Source organism: Schistocerca americana, chromosome 1 (genome assembly GCF_021461395.2).
Source record: "Schistocerca americana isolate TAMUIC-IGC-003095 chromosome 1, iqSchAmer2.1, whole genome shotgun sequence".
NCBI lineage: Eukaryota > Metazoa > Arthropoda > Insecta > Orthoptera > Acrididae > Schistocerca > Schistocerca americana.
In genome coordinates this window covers 683710019-683734549 of record NC_060119.1, presented here as the reverse complement: position 1 = coordinate 683734549, position 24531 = coordinate 683710019, and the positions used below count along the sequence as shown (strand labels likewise).

The window sequence follows — 24531 nt, the reverse complement described above, 5'->3', positions numbered from 1 at the left end:
ATTAAGTCATTGGAAAAGGAATGGACAAGGTACAGGGACACAGTACTAGAAGTGGCTAAAGAATGTCTTGGAACAGTAGTGTGTAAAAGTAGGATGAAGCAAACAGCTTGGTGGAATGACACAGTCAAGGCAGCCTGTAAAAGGAAAAAGAAGGCGTATCAAAAATGGCTACATACTAGAACTCAGGTAGACAGAGAAAGTTATGTCGAAGAAAGAAACAAAGCCAAACAGATAGTTGCAGCATCCAAGAAGAAATCTTGGAAAGACTTTGGAAACAGGTTGGAGACTATGGGTCAAGCTGCTGGAAAACCATTCTGGAGTGTAATTAGCAGTATTCAACAGGGAGGTAAGAAGGAAATGACAAGTATTTTGGACAGGTCAGGAAAACTGCTGGTGAATCCTGTGGATGCCTTGGGCAGATGGAGGGAATATTTTGAAGAGTTGCTCAATGTAGGTAAAAATACGATCAGTAATGTTTCAGATTTCGAGGTAGAATGGGATAGGAATGATGATGGAAGTAGGATCACATTTGAGGAAGTGGAGAAAATGGTCAATAGATTGCAGTGCAATAAAGCAGCTGGGGTGGATCAAATTAAGTCGGAACTCGTCAAATGCAGTGGAATGTCAGGTCTTAAATGGCTACACAGGATAATTGAAATGACCTGGGAGTTGGGACAGGTTCCATCAGACTGGACGAAAGCAGTAATCACACCAATCTTTAAATACGGAAAAAGAAAAGATTGTAACAACTACAGAGGTATCTCTGATCAGCATTGTGGGTAAAATCTTCTCGGGTATTGTTGAAAGGAAAGTGCGAGTATTAGTTGAGGACCAATTGGATGAAAATCAGTGTGGGTTTAGGCCTCTTAGAGGCTGTCAGGACTAGATCTTTAGCTTACAGCAAATAGTGGAGAAGTGTTATGAGTGGAACAGGGAACTGTATCTATGCTTTATAGATCTAGAAAACACATATGACCGGGTTCCTAGGAGGAAGTTATTGTCTGTTCTACAAGATTATGGAATAGGAGGCAAACTTTTGCAAGCAATTAAATGTCTTTACATGGATAGTCAGGCAGCAGTTAGAGTTGACGGTAAATTGAGCTCATGGTTCAGAGTAATTTCAGGAGTAAGACAAGGCTGCAACCTGTCTCCACTGTTGTTCATATTATTTATGGATCATATGTTGAAAACAATAGACTGGCTGGGTGAGATTAAGATATGTGAACATAAAATAAGCAGTCTTGCATATGCGGCCCCCCCATGAACCATGGACCTTGCCGCTGGTGGGGAGGCTTGCGTGCCTCAGTGATACACATGGCCGTACCATAGGTGCAACCACAACGGAGGGGTATCTGTTGAGAGGCCAGACAAACATGTGGTTCCTGAAGAGGGGCAGCAGCCTTTTCAGTAGTTGCAGGGGCAACAGTCTGGATGATTGACTAATCTGGCCTTGTAACAATAACCAAAATGGCCTTGCTGTGCTGGTACTGCGAACAGCTGAAAGCAAGGGGAAACTACAGCCGTAATTTTTCCTAATGGCATGCAGCTTTTCTGTATGGTTAAATGATGGCGTCCTCTTGGGTAAAATATTCCGGAGGTAAAATAGTCCCCCATTCGGATCTCCGGGCGGGGACTACTCAAGAGGACGTTGTTATCAGGAGAAAGAAAACTGGCGTTCTACGGATCGGAGCGTGGAATGTCATATCCCTTAATCGAGCAGGTAGGTTAGAAAATTTAAAAAGGGAAATGGATAGGTTAAAGTTAGATATAGTGGGAATTAGTGAAGTTCGGTGGCAAAAGGAACAAGACTTTTGGTCAGGTGAATACAGAGTTATAAATACAAAATCAAATAGGGGTAATGCAGGAATAGGTTTAATAATGAATAAAAAACTAGGAGTGCGGGTAAGCTGCTACAAACAGCATAGTGAACGCATCATTGTGGCCAAGATAGACACAAAGCCCACGCCTACTACAGTAGTACAAGTTTATATGCCAACTAGCTCTGCAGATGAAGAAATTTATGGAATGTATGATGAGATAAAACAAATTATTCAGATAGTGAAGGGAGACGAAAATTTAATGGTCATGGGTGACTGGAATTCAAGTGTAGGAAAAGGGAGAAGAGAAAACATAGTAGGTGAATATGGATTGGGGGTAAGAAATGAAAGAGGAAGCCGTCTGTTAGAATTTTGCGCGGAGCGTAACTTAATCATAGCTAACACTTTGTTCAAGAATCATAAAAGAAGGTTGTATACATGGAAGAATCCTGGAGATACTAAAAGGTATCATTATATAATGGTAAGACAGAGATTTAGGGACCAGGTTTTAAATTGTAAGACATTTCCAGGGGCAGATGTGGACTCTGACCACAATCTATTGGTTATGACCGCAGATTAAAATTGAAGAAACTGCAAAAAGGTGGGAATTTAAGGAGATGGGACCTGGATAAACTGAAAAAAACCAGAGGTTGTACAGAGTTTCAGGGAGAGCATAAGGGAACAATTGACAGGAATGGGGGAAAGAAATACAGTAGAAGAATGGGTAGTTTTGAGGAATGAAATAGTGAAGGCAGCAGAGGATGAAGTAGGTAAAAAGACGAGGGCTAGTAGAAATCCTTGGGTAACAGAAGAGATACTGAATTTAATTGATGAAAGGAGAAAATACAAAAATGTAGTAAGTGAAGCAGGCAAAAAGGAATACAAACATCTCAAAAATGAGATCGACAGGAAGGGCAAAATGGCTAAGCAGGGATGGCTCGAGGACAAATGTAAGGATGTAGAGGCTTATCTCACTAGGGGTAAGATAGATACTGCCTACAGGAAAATTAAAGAGACCTTTGGAGAAAAGAGAACCACTTGTATGAATATCAAGAGCTCAGATGGAAACCCACTTCTAAGCAAAAAAGGGAAAGCAGAAAGGCGGAAGGAGTATATAGAGGGTCTATACAGGGGCGATGTTCTTGAGGACAATATTATGAAAATGGAAGAAGAGGTAGATGAAGATGAAATGGGAGATATGATACTACATGAAGAGTTGACATAGCACTGAAAGACCTGAGTCGAAACAAGGCCCCGGGAGTAGACAACATTCCATTAGAACTACTGACGGTCTTGGGAGAGCCAGTCCTGACAAAACTGTACCATCTGGTGAGCAAGATCTATGAGACAGGCGAAGTACCCTCAGACTTCAAGAAGAATATAATAATTCCAATCCCAAAGAAAGCAGGTGTTGACAGATGTGAAAATTACCGAACTATCAGTTTAATAAGTCACAGCTGCAAAATACTAACGCGAATTCTTTACAGACGAATGGGAAAACTGGTAGAAGGCGACCTCGGGGAAGATCAGTTTGGATTTCGTAGAAATATTGGAACACGTGAGGCAATACTGACTCTACGACGTATCTTAGAAGACAGATTAAGGAGAGGCAAACCTACTTTTCTAGCATTTGTAGACCTAGAGGAAGCTTTAGACAATGTTGACTGGAATACTCTCTTTCAAATTCTAATGGTGGCAGGGGTAAAATACAGGGAGCGGAAGGCTATTTACAATTTGTACAGAAACCAGACGGCAGTTATAAGAGTCGAGGGACATGAAAGGGAAGCAGTGGTTGGGAAGCGAGTGAGACAGGGTTGTAGCCTCTCCCCAATGTTATCCAATCTGTATATTGAACAAGCAGTAAAGGAAACAAAAGAAAAATTCAGAGTAGGTATTAAAATCCATGGAGAAGAAATAAAAACGTTGAGGTTTGCCGATGACCTTGTAATTCTGTCAGAGACAGCAAAAGACTTGGAAGAGCAGTTGAAAGGAATGGACAGTGTCTTGAAAGGAGGATATAAGATGAACACCAACAAAAGCAGAACGAGGATAATGGAATGTAGTCGAATTAAGTCGGGAGATGCTGAGGGAATTAGATTAGGAAATGAGACACTTAAAGTAGTAAAGGAGTTTTGCTATTTGGGGAGCAAAGTAACTGATGATGGTCGAAGTAGAGAAGATATAAAATGTAGACTGGCAATGGCAAGGGAAAGCATTTCTGAAGAAGAGAAATTTGTTAACATTGAGTATAGATTTAAGTGTCAGGAAGTCGTTTCTGAAAGTATTTGTATGTAGTGTAGCCATGTATGGAAGTGAAACATGGACGATAAATAGTTTGGACAGGAAGAGAATAGAAGCTTTCGAAATGTGGTGCTACAGAAGAATGCTGGAGATTAGATGGGTAGATCACATAAGTAATGAGGAGGTATTGAATAGAATTGGGGAGAAGAGGAGTTTGTAGCACAACTTGACGAGAAAAAGGGACCGGTTGGTAGGACATGTCCTGAGGCATCAAGGGATCACAAATTTAGCATTGGAGGGCAGTGTGGAGGGTAAAAATTGTAGAGGGAGACCAAGAGATGAATACACTAAGCAGATTCAGAAGGATGTAGGTTGTAGTAGGTACTGGGAGGAGATGAAACTTGCACAGGATAGGGTAGCATGGAGAGCTGCATCAAACCAGTCTCAGGACTGAAGACCACCACCACAACAACAACAACAACAACAACAACAACAACAACGCATATGCGGATGACTTAGTTGTGATGGCCGATTCATTTGAAAGTTTGCAAAGTGATATTTCAGAGCTAGATCAGAAATGTTAAGACTATGGTATGAAGATTAGCATCTCCAAAACGAAAGTAATGTCAGTGGGAAAGAAATATAAATGGATTGAGTGCCAAATAGGAGGAACAAAGTTAGAACAGGTGGACGGTTTCAAGTACTTAGGATGCATATTCTCACAGGATGGTAACATAGTGAAAGAACTGGAAGCGATGTGTAGCAAAGCTAATGCAGTGAGCGCTCAGCTACGATCTACTCTCTTCTGCAAGAAGGAAGTCAGTACCAAATGGCTCTGAGCACTATGCTGTGGTCATAAGTCCCCTAGAACTTAGAACTACTTAAACCTAACTAACCTAAGGACATCACACACATCCATGCCAGAGGCAGGATTCGAACCTGCGACCGCAGCAGTCGCATGGTTCCGGACTGCGCACCTAGAACCGCGAGACCACCGCGGCCAGCGATGTCAGTACAAAGACTAAGTTATCTGTGCACCGTTCAATCTTCCGACCAACTTTGTTGTATGGGAGTGAAAGCTGGGTGGATTCAGGTTACCTTATCAACAAGGTTGAGATTACAGATATGAAAGTAGCTAGGATGATTGCAGGTACTAGTAGATGGGAACAATGGCAGGAGGGTGTCCACAATGAGGAAATTAAAGAAAAACTGGGAATGAACTCTACAGATGTAGCAGTCAGGGCAAACAGGCTTAGATGGTGGGGTCATGTTACACACATGGGAGAATCAAGGTTACCCCAGAGACTCATGGGTTCAGCAGTAGAGGGTAGGAGGAGTTGGGGCAGACCAAGGAGAAGGTACCTGGATTCGGTTAAAAATGATTTTGAAGTAATAGGTTTAACATCAGAAGAGGCACCAATGATAGCACTGAATAGGGGATCATGGAGGAATTTTATAAGGGGGCTATGCTCCAGACTGAACGCTGAAAGGCGTGATCAGTCTTAAATGATGATAATAGGTTAGGACATATGTAACTAAATTTCAAGTGGCTCAAGAAGTGTTGATGCGATCCCATCCAAAATTGGCAAAATAAAAGAAACTCAATCACAAGTAGTAACAATTATACACTGGACCATTTATAACACTCAGTTTTCCACATCATGTTACTGACTAGCATACCCAAACAGTGGGAAGGAAAAGGGATTGTACCCACAAAGACCTGAAAGAATTTGTTCATTAGCAGAAATCAATATAATTAGTATACAAATTAAACAGATGGAGGAAATCGAACACATATTGATTTGACAGCACACAAATCATACACCATATGTATGAGGAGACATCGTAAATGCACTTTACGGATATATCGTGTTTTAAACCCTATCAGAGCAGTAAGATCACTATGTAAGATTTAGGCAAGTGCAAGGCAATACAAAGATTAAAGGATGGTTAACAACAAGTGACCATTAAATAAACACGATGTATACGTGGACAAGGGAAAAAAATTCCTGGACAAAAACTTTCTCCCAGGTGAAAATGCACTTTTTCCATGTTAAGTGACAGTATATTCTTCCTCGGCACTGTAAAACTCATCAATCCTTTGAATGTTTATGGTTTTACATACAGACGCAGAATTTCCCGTCACTTTAGAAAACGAAACTCAGGGGGGAAACACGTTTTGAAAGACCTTTGATGAGCAGCATCATGTACGCAGCATATTTTCGTATTACAAAGGTATAAATTTGAATTCCGCCAAACAACGCATGTCACTTTCCGAAGCATTGAAATCGAGATTGCGATGTGCTTGTGTAAGCCAGTCATAGCTCATTCACGGGATCTCGCCAGCTTTTGACAGCATAGGGCACGTGATGTAGTCAGCCATTAGCAAGATCACTCTTAAGTAGTGCAATTACACAAATAAGAAAAGTTAATGGCTTAAATTAATATGCTTAGCATTCACATATAATATTGGTCTCTAAGATTAATAAGTTGGAAGAGAAGCTAAGCTTCCACATATAATGTTTATCTTTTTTGCGCACGTTACACTTTAAGATACATCACACAAATGTCCCAGTAAAATTTTTAATAACGCGAATGTCTGATCTTCCGGTCTCGAAATTCTTCTGAATGGTCGTCCTAAAAGAGTTGATTTTTAACTGAGATTCCGACACTTTGTGATTTAATAAATTCATCGTACATTCTCGCACATGGTTCATCTTGCGTAAAAGGAAATCTACTTTGAATGTAACGCTTTTCAAACCACCATTCGCAATATTTTTCGTGACCTGTTAGAAATAGGTTCGTGTCAGCAGTTGCAAGGAAGGGCCAGATAACAGACGTCACCACGCTTGTGCAGCTACGATGACGCAGGAAGCCCGTATGTTCATATGTGTAAAATATTAGAAGATCTTACATTATGTCATGAAACAAACAAGACATCAAAGGATACTTCAAGAGCATCGGGACTTTGCGAACCATACTAAAATGCATAATTCGGCTTAAAATGCACATCCGTATGTAAATTTTCTTGGAGTACCAGTACTCATGTTTGGTTCTTTATTATGGCATAATGCCATACGTGCACTTTAAATGCAGTGAACAGTTGAAACTAGCCAATAGAGTGAAATTAAACACTTCGTTTCATATACATTGACTGCCTCAGTAGAAAGGATTAGTAAAGGCCAAATCGCTTTAGCAAACTGGCAAAAATAACTTCATTGTTCTATAAGGCGATTAATGCTTGACTGTCAGAAAGATGGTAATAAAATCTGAAACTATTAACATATTTTAGCCTGCCATAATTATGTGAACGTATTTTAATTCATTTGACAGCTCCCGGCCACAAAAATCCGTTTTGTTATCATTTAACGTGCGAGCAATAAACGAAGAAGAAACAACAAAATCACTGAACGTAATCACAGGTCACGTGGAGACAACCCACCTCCCCACCACAACTCTGACAGCTCTCTGCATCAGCCCTGGATGTACAATATTTCCGAACAGGGGCAAGTAGTGGCACCCAGGCAGACTTCTGTAACCAGAAGCGGGAGGAGGTACTACTCATACGTGACTCAACTGCGCATGTGCAAGAGCCCGACCACAACTGCTCCAACGAATCTAATTTAAACAGTTATCACGTCACACTCATCGGAGGCAATTTGTTGTTATAAAGCATTGCATAGTTTCCTAAAGCCTTTGACACACTTTGCTGTTGGCAGACACCTGTAAGAGTACTGTTTTGTTGTTGTATATGGTGCATTTCCTTTGCACTTAAGTTTTATTTTCGTTTTTTTTCCTCTTGTTCATGTTTTGTTGCTGCAGTATTATTCTGCAGTAGCAGGATACAATACTATCCTTTGTTAGAGTATGTGTTCTTATCAGTCAAAATCACAAAAATAACTGAAAACTAAAACAATGAAAAATTCCCGGAATTCTAAACAATTCCCGGGTTTTCCTGGTTTTCTCCTGGATGAAAAAAATTCCCGGATCTTGCTCTAAAGCTGATTAGAAGCTGGTATCGCTTTCCCTGGTATTCTAATATGAGAACAGCTACGGAATTTTGATTTGCAACACACTTCACTTCATAAATCATTAGTTTCTCATAACCAAATAAAATACTGGGCTTTGGTTTAGAACTGTGTAATGGTTTTTGAAGGCCAAACTTTCACCTCAGAATGTTACCTTTACTTTAAAAGCTGCATAAATGTATGTATACACAGCCATACAACCTGTTCACATACAATAGCAATTTGTGAGTTGACACTATAGGATTTCATAAAAGTGTCAGTTTAGTAAGCAAAACATTAGACTGTAGTAGTGCCTAGTTCATAGTTTCTCACGTATCTATCCATTGTACTAGTGCTGCAAGTCAAATGTTGCATGACTGATCAAGCAAGTTTGATACTATATCAAGTGCTTCTGCATACTGAGCCTAATCAATTGAACTCTTCAGATGTCTTCCAAACAAATCTGTACAAAACCTCAATTGCCAAAGCTTCAATCTGGAAACTTAAGACAACTTTGTATTTTTAGAATGACAATTTTTGTAAAAAAAATACCTCGTCTTGTAATTGGGAAAGAGGAATGTAGGAATAGAAGATGATGAATGGGTAGCTTTAAAAGATGAAATAGTATCAGCAGCAGAAGGTCAAATGTGTCAAAAGACAAGGCCCAGCAGAAATCCTTGGATAACACAAGAGAGATCCAGTTTAACTGAAGAAATGAGAAAATACAAAATACAGCAAACAAAGCAGGTAAAAGGAAATAAAGATTTCTTAAAAAATGAGATTGATCGGAAGTGCAAAATGTAACAGGACTGGCTCAACAAGAAATGCAAGGGTGTATTAGCATGCATAAATAGGGGAATGATACATGCCACCTATACGAAAATTATGGAAGTCTTTGAAGGAAAGGAAAGTACCTGTATAAAAATTAAGAGCTCAAATGGCAAGACTATATCAAATAAAGAAAGTGTGGCCAACAGATGGAAGAAATATATAGATGCTCAATGTAAGAGAAAAACTAACACAATATTATAGAAACAGAAGGGGATGAAGATGAGATGGAAGAAGAAAGCCCTGAAGTGTGTATATTGGAACGGTGCTCATGGAGTAGAAAACGTTTCCTCAGAATTATGATCACTTTGAGAGCAAGCCATGACAATTATTCAATCTTGTATGTAAAAAATATGAGACATGTAAAATATCTTCAAACTTTATTAAGAAAGTAATTATTTATATTCCAAAGATGGATGGGAGTGAGGGAGTGGAGTACAAATTGTAGAGGGAGATCAAGGGATGAATACAGCAAGCAGCTTGAAAAGGATGTGGGTTGCAGTAGTTATTTGGAGATGATGATGACTGCACAGGATAGACAATGATGGAGAGGTGCATCAAACCAGCCTTTGGACTGAAGACAGTGACTACAAAGATGACAACTGCAAATGAATATGTAGCCACATCATCACACTTGCAGTAAGCCAATTTTTAGAAAAACATTTCCCAGCACATAAAATAAACTGACTGGTACTAAACAACAACAACAACAATAAAGATATCAGGAATAATTATGGATGGAAGTTTAGTACACGACAATAATGTGTTCAGATTATTTACTTTGTAGTGCTGTATAACAAAACTGCAGTAACAAATAAGTGATATGGAATTAGGACATTTGGTACTAGAAAAGTTTCACAACAATGATGGATGTATTATGTAAGGAAACTCATAAATTGAAACCTATCAAACTGGTACAAATTCTCACATCATTAAAATCACATGGAATGATCCTGGGTTGGCACTTCTTCTGAAGGGGTTAAACCTTGTTGAAAGCAGCAATATCCACACTTTGGACCTGAAAATAAATGCAATATTATTAGAAATATAGTATGATAGCAGGCCTTATTTGTTGGCACATACAGATAGTTGCCATATTTCTGAGTGTAGCCATTCCCTTATAAAAATATGGATGAATAAGTCAAGTACAAAGATCACTAAAATACTACACTGACCTGAATATAAGCCCTCCCTCAATGCTGAGGGACGAAAAAAGGAAGAAACTCAGATAAAAATATGTGTTGTGTTACTCATTTTCAAAAATTGCTCACAACATAGTCAAACAATCACAAATGGCTCTGAGCACTATGGGACTTAACATCTATGGTCATCAGTACCCTAGAACTTAGAACTACTTAAACCTAACTAACCTAAGGACATCACACAACACCCAGTCATCACGAGGCAGAGAAAATCCCTGACCCTGCCGGGCAAACAATCACATTTTTGTCTCCTGCAAGTAGCTAAAGCTTTACTGTTACCACTTCATTATCTAATGTGTATCATTACTATCAAACCAATGGAAAATTCAGGATGGAATCAAGTCAATATTCTGAAAATGATAAGATTGCAACTCCCCATAAGGAGAAGATGTTGAGTCACCGGCGTGCACGCGCTACTTTAGAAGGCCTTTTGCTCGAAAGCTGATTTCTTTCTGTTCTGCCTGTCCAACTCAATGTTTCCTCTGTATGGTGAGTGTCATTACTATCAATTTCACCACTCTTGAAAGTAAGTTGTCCTTGCTACAATCCAGAGACTGGACACAGTGCTTTTCGAACTCTTGATGACAAAATCTGTTAATACTGTGCACCATGAAGAGAGAATCCACTCACACATAAGGCTAACTGATTGCTTTTCATTGTTGCCGAAGTGAGTGCATTATGCAGTCCAATAATCTATGAGAATAGAGTTTTTGGAAACTGTCTAAATGGTTTGCTTATGATATCAAGCACTTACAGCTTTGAGATGTAGCTCCTGGTACCACAACTATCTTCATTGTAGCAATGTTATTTACTACTTCAGGTGTGAGGTGACCAACACAAGCATAGCTCTTACTGAGAAAAACCGGGTCTGCAATTCCAAAAAGTAGCCAGCCAGTCTATCATTAATACTGTTGTTATCAAACCCTTTTCTTGGCAATGTATCCTAAATTATTAAGGAAATTGTCTTTGGATGATGTTTTGCACTTTAGACTAACAAAAAGGGACATATATATATATATATATATATATATATATATATATATATATATATATATATAAAATAGAAAGAAACATTCCACATGGGAAAAATATATTAAAAATAAAGATTCCATGACTTACCAAACAGGAAAGCGCTGGTAGATAGGCACAATAAAAAAAAACACACACACACACACACACACACACACACACACACACACACAAATTTCAAGCTTTCGCAACCCATGGTTGCTTCGTCAGGAAAGAGGGAAGGAGAGGGAAAGATGAAAGGATGTGGGTTTTAAGGGAGAGGGTAAGGAGTCATTCCAATCCCGGGAGCAGAAAGACTTACCTTAGGGGGAAAAAAGGACAGGTGTACACACACACACACACACACACACACACACACACACACACACCCGTCCACACATATACAGTCACAAGCAGACAAATTTAAAGGCAAAGAGTTTGGGCAGAGATGTCAGTCGATCAGAAGTGCAGAGGCAAAGATGATGTTGAATGACAGGTGAGGTATGAGTGGCGGCAACTTGAAATTAGCGGAGATTGAGGCCTGGTGGATAACGGGAAGAGAGGATATATTGAAGGGCAAGTTCCCATCTCCAGAGTTCGGATAGGTTGGTGTTAGTGGGAAGTATCCAGATAACCCAGACAGTGTAACACTGTGCCAAGATGTGCTGGCCGTGCACCAAGGCATGTTTAGCCACAGGGTGATCCTCATTACCAACAAACACTGTCTGCCTGTGTCCATTCATGCAAATGGACAGTTTGTTGCTGGTCATTCCCACATCGAAAGCGTCACAGTGTAGGCAGGTCAGCTGGTAAATCACGTGGGTGCTTTCACACGTGGCTCTGCCTTTGATCGTGTACATCTTCCGGGTTACAGGCCTGGAGTAGATGGTGGTGGGAGGGTGCATGGGACAGGTTTTACACCGGGGGCGGTTACAAGGGTAGGAGCCAGAGGGTAGGAAGGTGGTTTGGGGATTTCATAGGGATGAACTAAAAGGTTACGAAGGTTAGGTGGACGGAGGAAAGACACTCTTGGTTGAGTGGGGAGGATTTCATGAAGGATGGATCTCATTTCGCGGCAGGATTTGAGGAAGTCGTATCCCTGCTGGAGAGCCACATTCAGAGTCTGATCCAGTCCCGGGAAGTATCCTGTCACAAGTGGGGCACTTTTGGGGCTCTTGTGAGAGGTTCTGGGTTTGAGGGGATGAGGAAGTGGCTCTGGTTATTTGCTTCTGTACCAGGTCGGGAGGGTAGTTGTGGGATGCGAAAGCTGTTTTCAGGTTGTTGGTGTAATGGTTCAGGGATTCAGGACTGGAGCAGATTCGTTTGCCACGAATGCCTAGGCTGTAGGGAAGGGACCGTTTGATGTGGAATGGGTGGCAGCTGTCGTAATGGAGGTACTGTTGCTTGTTGGTGGGTTTGATGTGGACGGATGTGTGAAGCTGGCCATTGGACACATGGAGGTCAACGTCAAGGAAAGTGGCATGGGATTTGGAGTAGGACCAGGTGAATCTGATGGAACCAAAGGAGTTGAGGTTGGAGAGGAAATTCTGGAGTTCTTCTTCACTGTTAGTCCAGATCATGAAGATGTCATCAAACTTTGGGTTGGCAGGCTTGGGTAACCAAGAAGGCTTCCTCTAATCGACCCATAAATAGGTTGGCATACGAGGGGGCCATTCTGGTACCCATGGCTGTTCCCTTTAATTGTTGGTATGTCTGGTCTTCAAAAGTGAAGAAGTTGTGAGTCAGGCTGAAGCTGGCTAAGGTGAAGAGGAAAGAAGTTTTAGGTAGGGAAGCAGGTGATCGGCGTGAAAGGAAGTGCTCCATTGCAGTGAGGCCCTGGACGTGCGGGATATTTGTGTATAGGGAAGTGGCATGAATGGTTACAAGGATGGTTTCCGGGGGTAACAGACTGGGTAAGGATTCCAGGCGTTTGAGAAAGTGGTTGGTGTCTTTGATGAAGGATGGGAGACTGCATGTAATGGGTTGAAGGTGTTGATCTACGCAGGCAGAGAGACGTTCTGTGGGGGCTTGGTAACCAGCTACAATGGGGCAGCCGGGATGTTTGGGTTTGTGAATTTTAGGAAGTAGGTAGAAGGTAGGAGTGCGAGGTGTCGGTGGGGTCAGGAGGTTGATGGAGTCAGGTGAAAGGTTTTGTAGGGGGCCTAACATTCTCAGGATTCCTTGAAGCTCCGCCTGGACATCAGGAATGGGATTACCTAGGCAAACATTGTATGTGGTGTTGTCTGAAAGCTGACGCAGTCCCTCAACCACATACTCCCGACGATCAAATACCACGGTCGTGGAACCCTTGTCAGCCGGAAGAATGATGATGGATCGGCCAGCTTTCAGATCACGGATAGCCTGGGCTTCAGCTGTGGTGATGATGGGAGTAGGATGAAGGTTTTTCAAGAAAGAGTGAGAGGAAAGGCTGGAAGTGAGAAATTCCTGGAAGGTTTCAAGAGGGTGATTTTGAGGAAGAGGAGGTGGGTCCCGCTGTGATGGAGGACTGAATTGTTCCAGGCAGGGTTCAATTTGGATAGTGTCTTGGGGAGTTGGATCATTAGGAGTGGGATCAGGATTATTTTTATTTGTGGCAAAGTGATGTTTCCAGCAGAGACTATGAGTGTAAGACAGTAAATCTTTGACAAGGGCAGTTTGGTTGAATCTGGGAGTGGGGCTGAAGGTGAGGCCTTTGGATAGGACAGAGGTTTCGGATTGGGAGAGAGGTTTGGAGGAAAGGTTAACTACTGAATTGGGGTGTTGTGGTTCCAGATTGTGTTGGCTAGAATTTTGAGGTGTTGGGGGAGTGGAGCTGGAAGTGGGAGATTGAGTAGATGGGAGAGACTGGGTCTGTGTGCAATGAGAGGAGGTTGAGGTTTGTTGGAAAGGTTGTGAAGGTGTGTGAGTTGCCTTTCCAGAGGTGGGAAACCAGGAGATTGGATGACTTCCCGTTATCCACCAGGTCTCAATCTCCACTAATTTCAAGTTGCCGCCACTCATACCTCACCTTTCATTCAACAACATATTTGCCTCTGCACTTCCGCCTTGACTGACATCTCTGCCCAAACTCTTTGCCTTTAAATATGTCTGCTTGTGTCTGTATATGTGTGGACAGGTAGGTGTGTGCGCGCGAGCGAGCGAGCGTATACCTGTCCTTTTTCCCCCTGAGGTAAGTCTTTCCGCTCCCGGGATTGGAATGACTCCTTACCCTCTCCCTTAAAACCCACATCCTTTCATCTTTCCCTCTTTCCTGACGAAGCAACTGTGGGTTGCGAAAGCTTGAAATTTTGTGTGTGTGTGTGTGTGTGTGTGTGTGTGTGTGTGTGTGTGTGTGTGTGTGTGTGTTTTTATTGTGCCTATCTACCAGCGCTTTCCCGTCTGGTAAGTCATGGAATCTTTGTTTTTAATAATACATTTATCTCTCTCTGAATAATGTAGCTGCAAACCTCAATTTTCCATTTTCTTAGTTGCAACTATCCTGTAATAATCGTGGGCACACGTGCGGCCCCCCCTCCCCCCACTTACAGCTCTATTCAAACCAATGACACTTCTCGTTTCTCAGCTTACATATTGTGCCCATTACTAGAATTATTGCTAGCACAAAGACAGTCATCAAAGGCAGTAAGTACTACAGGGCTATCAATGGACAATTTATGTACATTTATGTTACGTGCCTGTTACTCAAGAGACTCAATGAAAAATGTTGAGAGTGTGTCTGAACATAATATCTTTATTTTCTGTCTTTCTAGGAATGATTTATTCAGTGCTGGAGAAAATATAATGACAGCTGAATGAGAACTTACAGGACAGTCATAGAATAAAAAGCAATCAGCAAGTAAGTCTAAAGCCACAGTGCATTTTTGGGTACAGTGAGAACTGAGACTGTCACTCAGTTTCTTTTTGTCGTTTTTATTATGCACACGTGTCACTCTTTACGTATTAGATTGTGATACTACGGTAATGACAGCGTTTATGGTATGTCACACTTTCAATTTCATATTTGGTAGTCAACTGTCTACAAGCACACTTGAAACACTTTTTACACATGCACTGCCCACGTACAGACACTACAAGAAAATACTAACATAGCAAACTGCTTGAAATATGTCACTGAGCAGACTAAACTATCAAACTGAAAAGTAATATAGGACTACTTACATAATCTTCAATTGCTTCTATTGCTTCTTGAAGTACATCAACAGATACTTTGTCATCTTCCACAACACATGAAATCTGAAGTTTATGTATTCCATAAGCAAGAGGTACAAGTTTTGCTGCAATTTGAAGGAAAGAATTGTGGTCAAAATAAATTAATTAAAATTTCATAGCAACATCAATTTTAAATGGAAGATAATTTCAGATTTATGCACAGGTTTTGATTCCTACAGGAGAGAGTCAAGGGAAGTAGGCGTATTTTGCTAAAATGTTTAAATTGTTTCCAAAGATCCTGTTCCGCCAACCACCCACGAGATATCACATGTAACACTACTGAATATCACTGCTTCATGGGGATTCTAAAACAGACATACAATCCTTAGTCACAGTCAATAGCAAAGCACAAACAAATCATATACTGTACATATTTCTTTAACATGCACAGACCATTCACATCTTTGAAGATATGCACTCCCGGAACAAAGAAAGAAAGTACACTTTAATTTACAAGCAGTAAACCATTGTGTATACACTGACAACAACTGAACTGCATTAGCAGTCAATGATTTGGTGTAATAGGAGACAATTATTGGTGTGAAAGATGGTCTGATTTAGACTTTCTCCACCTAAGAGAAGGATGAAAGATCAGGGTTTAACATCTTTCAACAAAGCCTTTAAATATTAAACACAAGCTTCAGTAGGGTAGATAAAGATCTGGAAGGAAATCAGAGTTGTTCTTTTGAAAGGAACCACTCAATATTTGTCTCACTATGTTATAGTAGCAATTTTCAAAAAGACTAGTAACTGAACTAAGCACAGTGAAGGTTCGACTTACATAAAAATTAACATTTAATAAAACTGATAATGCTTTATGTTGCAAGTGTAAAACTTGATCTTGTTTGTTAGCTATTTAAGGAGTATTATGTGCTGGTACCTGTGTAGCTGCAAACTATATAATGAAATTGTTGGACAAACTTATCTCTACCTTTATTTTAATAAATTCTTGAGTAGACACAAAAGTATTAGCATTGCAATTTATTAAATTGACACATCTAACATTCAACAGACAAAATATTACTTACATGCACCCCAAAGAAGACCATCCATTGATATTTTGCGTACTTCAGCCTCCAACAATTTCATGTCAGTTTCATCATCCCATGGTTTCACATCCAGAATAATATTTGACTTTGCAATTAGTGCTGGTTCTGAAAATCATACAGAATACATATAACAATTTTTTAGACTATGTATTTTTCTCTATGACCTTCTCGTGTCATTTTCATAACACTTAAAAAGTATTAGCAAGTTTTGTGTAAAACAGAATAAAACTGAGGCTTTATTACAAAGTTCTTCAAAACATGTCAATACAGAATCATACATTCAAACAGTATTTCTCCTCTAAATTTATGGCAGATGCTTCAGACATGGAAAATTATTCTTCAATACAACTGCCAGTAACACTTGCTTTTTTCATGTTTCAGGTTTCTTCTTTAATGAGGAACAATTCTGATCACTGAAGTACATTGTTTCAAAATCTGCAGTAATTGGGACACTAGTAACACTTAATTTGGCCACAGGGCCATATATTTGAAATGGTATTATTCTCTCACAATGCTAATCCCTAAGCAAAAAAATATTTTTATACTTTTGTTTAGAGCTGTGAGATGTTAAAATTTTACAACACCAATAGATAACATTGTTCATACTTCCATGGGGAGACACCAAAAACTAGTTGTGAAAAGTAAGAAGGATGTGTTATAACACACATCCAAATCAAAGACTTGTATAAATGATTCCCCCATAAACATTTTTACACAGCAAACATTAAGCTGTTGGCATCATTTGATGAGCCACGTGCATATGCTTTGGCTCTAGTTGTTACAGAGCTTTATGTGGTGCAACCATTTAGCTCTTTCATGCACTTCAATATGTGCTACAAGCATGTGGATATCTGTTGTGTAAGTTATCTACATCTGTGAAGTGACTTCTAGGCAGTACTGTGAAAAATTTAAAATTATAAATTTTATGCTGTGTGTGTGTGTGTGTGTGTGTGTGTGTGTGTGTGTGTGTGTGTGAGAGAGAGAGAGAGAGAGAGAGAGAGAGAGAGGCAGACAAACATGCAGTCCTTTTTCCTCACACCAGGGCCCTACACACATTCTTTTAAATATGAGCTCTATTATTTATCTGGTTTGATGTATATGTAGACAGTCCACATTTTAATTGGTTAAGGTAACTGAATATCATTCACTTAACATTATGTAAAATTTTCCATTCCAGCTGCTATTAGATAACATATGAAGCATATGTAATCTGGTACGAGTAAAGTTGAAGCAAAATGTGAAAATTCTTTTGACTATTATCACCTCTCTGAGATGTATCTAACAAAATTAATATTATGCACTGTGAATCTGGACAACAATGGGGATAGTCCACTAATCTTAATATTGTACTACTGAGGGAAAGATGCTCCTTTTACACAAACAAAAGATTATTATTTTAAACTTTACAATAATAAATGTATTTTCAAACACAAACCAAGAAATTACAGACCTTGAGAAATATCTATCTACTATCACATCAGTTGTCCATTCGATTCAGTTTTACTAACCAGAGAAATGAAACATTTTACTGAACAAAACATTTGCCATCTAGTTTTTGTAACGTCTATTTCTGCCAGATCTCTCTCCCCCCCCCCCCCTGCCCCACTTACTACTACTAAATATTATGCCTTAGGTTAAATACATCTTGTGAATCAGACAAGAGTATTTTTTAATGTGCATTTAACATGTTTACTAAAGTCAGTTCCAGGAGAGAGCACGAATTACAATTCTTTGTTATGCGTTCTTAAGAACTGTAATACTCAAAACCAAACTCGTGTATGGAACAAATATCAGTTCCTTTAAGATTGTAATAGACGGGACTTTACTAGCTGTGCTAAGAAATTACTAATTTGGTTTTCTTCTGTGTTTAACCTTCAGCAATATAGCACATGTAAAGAAGTTACAGCTTCACTAGAATTTGAATACTGTTCCACAAAAAATAAATGTATATTCAATAATATTTTTCTGATATCTTATACATTCTAGTTACCACTAAGAAATGTAGTCTTAGTATGTTTGAAATGTAGTTTTTACTCCTTTTTTTGAATCATGATTTAATTATGCAGGGTTGCACAGAGAAATAGTAACCACTTAAGTTGATGTGGGCTGTCCTGCAGATGTTCATTAAGTGGGGTGGGGGCGGGGGAGGTAATAACGGACACTTAGTTGCAATGGGGCAGTGTGGAGCATGTTGTCACAGAGTGCAGATTACCAACATTGTGATCACTGCACGGTATTTTGGTGCCACTATAAGGTCCTACTTTGTGATCAAGTTCCTTCTTCACATGCAATCAAAATGTCGGTTTTTAACTTTGAAGAGTGGTTTGGCATAGGGGAGGATATACTAGTGGGCATGTATTGTCTGCATGAATCCCAAAAAACACTAGTGCTGGGCTAGGTGCAGTGGTAAGGAGTCGCAAAAAATTGCCATAATTGGATCAAAGTCTGACCGAACAGAGACTACTCCACAGATTTGAATTTCATTCTTACAAACTTATTCAATAACTGAAAACTATTGATTCTGTATTGCTCATATACTTTTGTGAAAATCTGTTGGCCAAAATCAATGAGGATGCTAACTTTGCTGAAAATTTTTGGATGGCAGAAGCAGCCCATTTTCATCTAAGTGGATACATGAATAAGCAGAACAAGCGTTACTCGACAGAAATAAATCCTGCTGTACTTCACTGGTGAGTGTTACAAAGCACTAAGGTGACAATATGATGTGCAGTGTTGTGTCAAGGGCTGAAAAGCCCTTACTGTTTCCAACATGGAGGAGACACTGCTGTCTATGTGTCTCAACATTACATCAACAGGACATTTTTGATTCCATTCTCTTCCAAATCTTAACATTCAGCACACCTTGTTTCAACATGATGGAACCACCAGACAATCTGCTCAACTGCTTATGCCTGCAGTAAATGTGTTTGGGGACCACATAATTTCAAGAATGCTGACATTAATTGGTTGCCTCCAGACATCTCAGTGTGCGCCCACATTTTATGGGGGACATCTGGCGAGAATTTTGTATCTGACTACACCACCAAATCTTGCCCAGCTAAACACACTGAAGAGACCACCACCAACATCTTAGAGAACACATTGCATAACACTGTGCAAAATTTTCAGAATCAATTTAATGTGTATGGTGAAATGTTTTGTAATAATATCAAATATTTCCATTTCTCTGTGCCACCCTGTACATTAGCCCAATAAAAATGAATGAAGAGGACTGTATGACAAAAATTTAAATGTAATTTTTAAAACTAATTTGAATAATAAAAAAATAGACATGCCTTTAAAATGGTCAGATATTGGGACATGGCGTTCAAGACATTCTCATATATTCATTTTGAATACCACCAAATGAGATGAATTGGAGTCTGTGCACCATTTTGAAACTGCCACCTTAAATTTATGGTGCAAATAAATGTTATCCTGGATTGTCATCTATTTCAAACAAGTACACCACATTTCAATTATTTGGTGACAAAGTGGAGTAAATACTGAGTGAAGTATCAAAGTATACACACACACACACACACACACACACACACACACACACACACACACACACACACACACACAGAGAGAGAGAGAGAGAGAGAGAGAGAGAGAGAGAGAGAGAGAGAGAGAGAGAGAAAGAGAGAGAGAGAGAGAGAGAGAACATCAGTAAAAGCTAATAAAATATGTACCACTGTGTGGTGTCTTCAGATATGGATTTGAAGTAGAGTGTACTTACTTTTTGATTTCTTTGCCGCATACTCTGCTAACCTCTGTTCTTTTATTTTCTTAGCTTCTTCACTTTCTTCCTGCAAACAAAATTGTGTTTGTGGTTAATTTTTATTGAAAATATTGAAGACACTTTAATAAAGCCTACAGAGGAACCCATAAATTCACAGTTCAACAGCAGATGTCTTACATGTTCACGCAAACTATGTGGTATAGAGGGTGATGTTTACCTTATGTAACAAAAATTCCATGGCTGAAAAACAACCGAAAATGATGAAAAGTAATTCCACATCTGTGTGTGCGCATGCACTCAGAAGTGAATATCTCGCGAGCTATGTTGTTGTTCATAACTAATTATGTGAAGTAGGAATCTATTGTTTCCCTGTTATTCAACTTATATTTTATTTAATTGCTGGACCATCGACAGCAATAAATGTTTTGCAGAAATATACCAAATTCTCAAAAGTACTTCTACTATCGTACTCATCATTTAAAGTTGTTCAGGTAGTACTTGCAGATTTTATCTAATTGCAATCTTTTATTTATAAATATATATGTTACATTCATAATTCACAATTTTCGAGCAATAGAAACCTTGGACCAGTCAATTTATGTGTGTATTCTTATCGTATACTGCAGACTCGGCAGTATTTGGCCTGTAATGCGGCAACTACGTATCCCAGCCCCCAGACAACAAAACCAGCCAAAACTTTTAATATTTTAGCTCTGAGTCAGGGGGTACGTAGCTGAGGGCCACACCCCACCACATCATTTATTATTAGAAAGCCCGCAAGCTATCAACTCAGGTTGGTTTAAACACTGCAGTGCTCAACTTAATATGGCCCTGCAAGCCTTTGCCTTCCTCCAACTTTTGAACAAACTTTCCTGGCCAATTTTATTTATGAGGACCTACAATTTGATATGGGCTGGTAATTCTTGACAGACTGAGCCTGAGCACAGCTTATACCACATCACTGTGTTCAGAAGACCACACCTGAGTAACTTGGGCCACGATTTGGTCTCCTTTCGCACCACAACTATCTACAGGCTACCTTTCCCTTAACAGGTATAGGTGAAAGTCTACTAAACAGGATATTTGATAGTACTTTATATGTAATATTTACAAGTGTTATGCCTCTGTAGTTGCTGCATTCAACTAGATCTCCTTTCTTATGCACCAGACACACTATCCCTACATTCTATTCTTCTGGCAACTCTACCTCTTACTTTTCCCACATGAGGCACATATCTTTTAGATCCTACGATTTAGCTCAACTCCTTCAGCTTTCAATAGTTCAGATGTTATATTGTCAGTCCTTGGTGCTTTACTGTTCTTCAATCGAGCAATTGCTTTGTACACTTCTCCTTGGGAAGGGGGAGGCATTATGGCATCATCTAGTGGGGCTGGGATATATTCAATAGGGGACTCAAGCATCCAACAGTGCACTGAAATACTCTACCCAATGCTCCAATACCTCTTGATGATTGGCTAGTAGTTAATCACAGAAAAAGTTTCAGTTCGACTGCATTTAAACTTTGCCAGCTAGAACTTTTAGAATGGAATTGGCAGTACAACATTATTTCTTAACTACTTTGAGAGTCCTGGTGTTGATTGTTATTTACATTAAAGTCTTGAAACTTTATTATTTAAACTGTATTATTTAATGGATGTAATCAAGTGCTGTAATCAGGTTTTTCTGTCCGATCATTCTGAAAGTTAACAATTTTAACATTAATATACTTCCATTTTTTAATTTCATCCTTAAATTGTGATATAATACTTCGTATGCTATGCACAAGAGCGTTAAGATGACATGGTGCAATTAGCAGTGAACTGGGGTAAGTTCTGGCATACTTGCTAACTTCTGTATCTTTCAAATGATACAGTGCATGTTTTGTCACACATCTACAGAAAAATTCAGTTTATAACGGAAATTGAAAGGAGCGATGTCTTCGGTTTTTGGATTTGGTGTGGTGCAAAAATGATGGTACCTTTGGAACATACAGTGTATCTGAAATGTATGAAAGAGATTTATATTTACTTGCAAATAACTGCCATCATCTTTCGCAGACAGTGAGTGTTCACAAAACTTTAGGTTCAGTTCACAGAGCAAACATCATTGCTGACGAGAGCAGGATGAGCTCCTACACTTAGTTTCTGGCGCCAATGGTTATTCTCCACAGCAGATATGTAAGGCACTACGAATGAAACCAAAGGTGACTAAGCAGTGCAGAAGATAACACAGACAGATCTAAATCCATGGCCTTACTGTCATATATGGGAAGATTGTTGTCAAAAATAGTATGGAACCTCAGCGAGCAAAAGGTAAGTGATTTTTCGTCCTCCAACAAAGACAACAGCACTCTCAGATTCTACTAAAGAGGGTTTGATGCTCCAAAAGGTTGGAGTTGAAAAGGTCCCCTACAAATGTGGCTTCTCGTACACTGAACATACGATTTGTACAGTCCATGAACAATGTATGGAACACAGCTGGTACACCCACCTCTTACATCCAAATAAATCAGCTGTGGCAGAACACTGTATTGATACTGGCCACACTGTTGTCAAAATTTAATCTCCTCCATCTTTGTGGGACTGAGTGGAAAGAGGCGATTGAAATTACCTTGGCGATAAATTTAATTAAGGGATAGAGACCTCAGCTTGGATAAGTAGTGGAATTTATCAGAAAGTGCTGTTCAGAGTGACACACTGACATCCCAGCATGGATTGACTGCCCAGCCACAGATACAATTAATGCATATTGTACTTCTTTGCTGCTGATCAACATCTCTGATGCCTGTGAATCTGGCCATATGTGCAGTGGTGCAGTTCGCAAGTTCAAGAGATTGAAACAAGTGCTTGAGCGTCAGTGTTTTGGCTCACTCTGAAGATGGCTGAACGATATACATCCAAAGTATTAGAAGCAGCTGAATTTATGCGGCTGCACACTAGAAATTTAATGCAGCAGTCATTGCGCTGCAAAAACATGAAGATGCTTAATTGCTGTGAGTGGAAAGGGCATCAAAAATCATCTTCACTGTCACAAATATTTGTATGTTTCTTCTGAATACACAGATTTCAGAGGATGTGGTTGTGGTGGATCCTGAGAGCACATCTGTTTTTTCAAACAGATAGTGGATTTCGCATCTACAGTAACATGATAATGTGGCAGTACTCCTTTGTCTCTTGCTTCCAAATATGTGTGCCCACATGTGTGCCTGCTGTCCTCTCATTGGCTGTGTTGAACCAGCAGCTGACACACCTCTTTCGTTCCCATCATAACTCACAATTAGCATTGACGACACTGCTGCATGAAACATGTAGTTACACCATTGGCCCCTATCTAGGCTATACCATCTCCTGCTAAAATGTGTACTATTGTGGAGTATTTGTCCAACTGAATTCAGTTTAGACTACAAATTGGTTCAGGCAAACTGCTATTTAAACATTATAGATCCCCATAAAAAGCCAAGGTAAGCAGTATACATTCTCATGGTTGAGATGATGATAAAATTTGCTGGCCACTCACCACTCCCTCCCCCACATTTGTCCTCTCTCACCCAAGTTGGTGTCCCTATTGCTCCTCCAACCTTTCAGAATTTTCAAAATAAATTTGCTTGCAATTTCAATTGCTAGAGCTTCATCTGTAATTCTAAGATATCCCCTATATAATCCATTGTACAACATAAGCACATTGATTCACAGTCTGAAATTTCAAGCTGACCTTGTATTTTTTTGGATGACAAATTTGGGAAACCTCATTTTATTGGGTAATTGTAATAAAATTGCTTACTGATGTTTAATAAAGTATGCGCTTAAAAAGCTTCTGTAACCAATTCTTTTGCAAAAGATATGAAACTGGAAAGGGAGGTATTGATTTAACTTGCAAAATCTGCAGGTTCATTTTACGTGAGAATATTGGCATGTTAAACACAGTGTTTCATCCAGCATTTACATTTCCATATTCATTTTCGTGACCTAGTATTTATGTATTGAAAGTGAAACTCATTTGACTTCCATTGTAGCAGTTATATTTTAACCAGAAGAGACTCTGAGAAGTGTCCGTTTGACTGAGATGGCTGCCAAATGGTTTGCTGTACATGCTCTGACAAATAGGACATGTATGTACTAGAATAGCGTTCAGCATACATTAGACCATATTGAAACAGCTGTTTACCATTTTGCTACAACAAATTCTGAAGTCTCCATTTGCATTAAGATGTAACTTCTCTTTTGGTAGAATCACTGATTTTGCCTGTAATCAGATATATAGTTTCAAATGCAGTCCCCATCAGCAAAGATCTTCACATCATTTTGGAAAACTGGGACAAAGATTTGGCTGTTTACTAGAAGAGTGGAATTTGATTCACTCCCCTATTTCATGTCATTAATGAGCGTGGAATTTATCAAGGCAGCATCTTAAATGCCTACATCTGC

The 24531-nt window shown here is 39.5% G+C and overlaps 1 protein-coding gene across 3 annotated transcripts in view; it reads right to left on the bottom strand.

The window, feature by feature from the left end:
- Positions 1–9652: 9652 nt before the first annotated feature.
- LOC124609119 (elongation factor 1-delta-like) overlaps positions 9653–24531 on the bottom strand; it is a 52762-nt gene continuing 37883 nt past the window's right edge. For all 3 annotated transcript variants that reach the window (XM_047140045.1, XM_047140046.1, XM_047140047.1), the window contains 4 exons: positions 20104–20173; positions 16341–16466; positions 15262–15377; positions 9653–9911 (listed from right to left, as the gene is read on the bottom strand). In XM_047140045.1, coding sequence (XP_046996001.1) covers positions 9873–9911; positions 15262–15377; positions 16341–16466; positions 20104–20173 — 351 coding nt within the window. In that variant the 3' untranslated portion in view covers positions 9653–9872. The remainder of the gene's footprint in view (positions 9912–15261; positions 15378–16340; positions 16467–20103; positions 20174–24531) is intronic.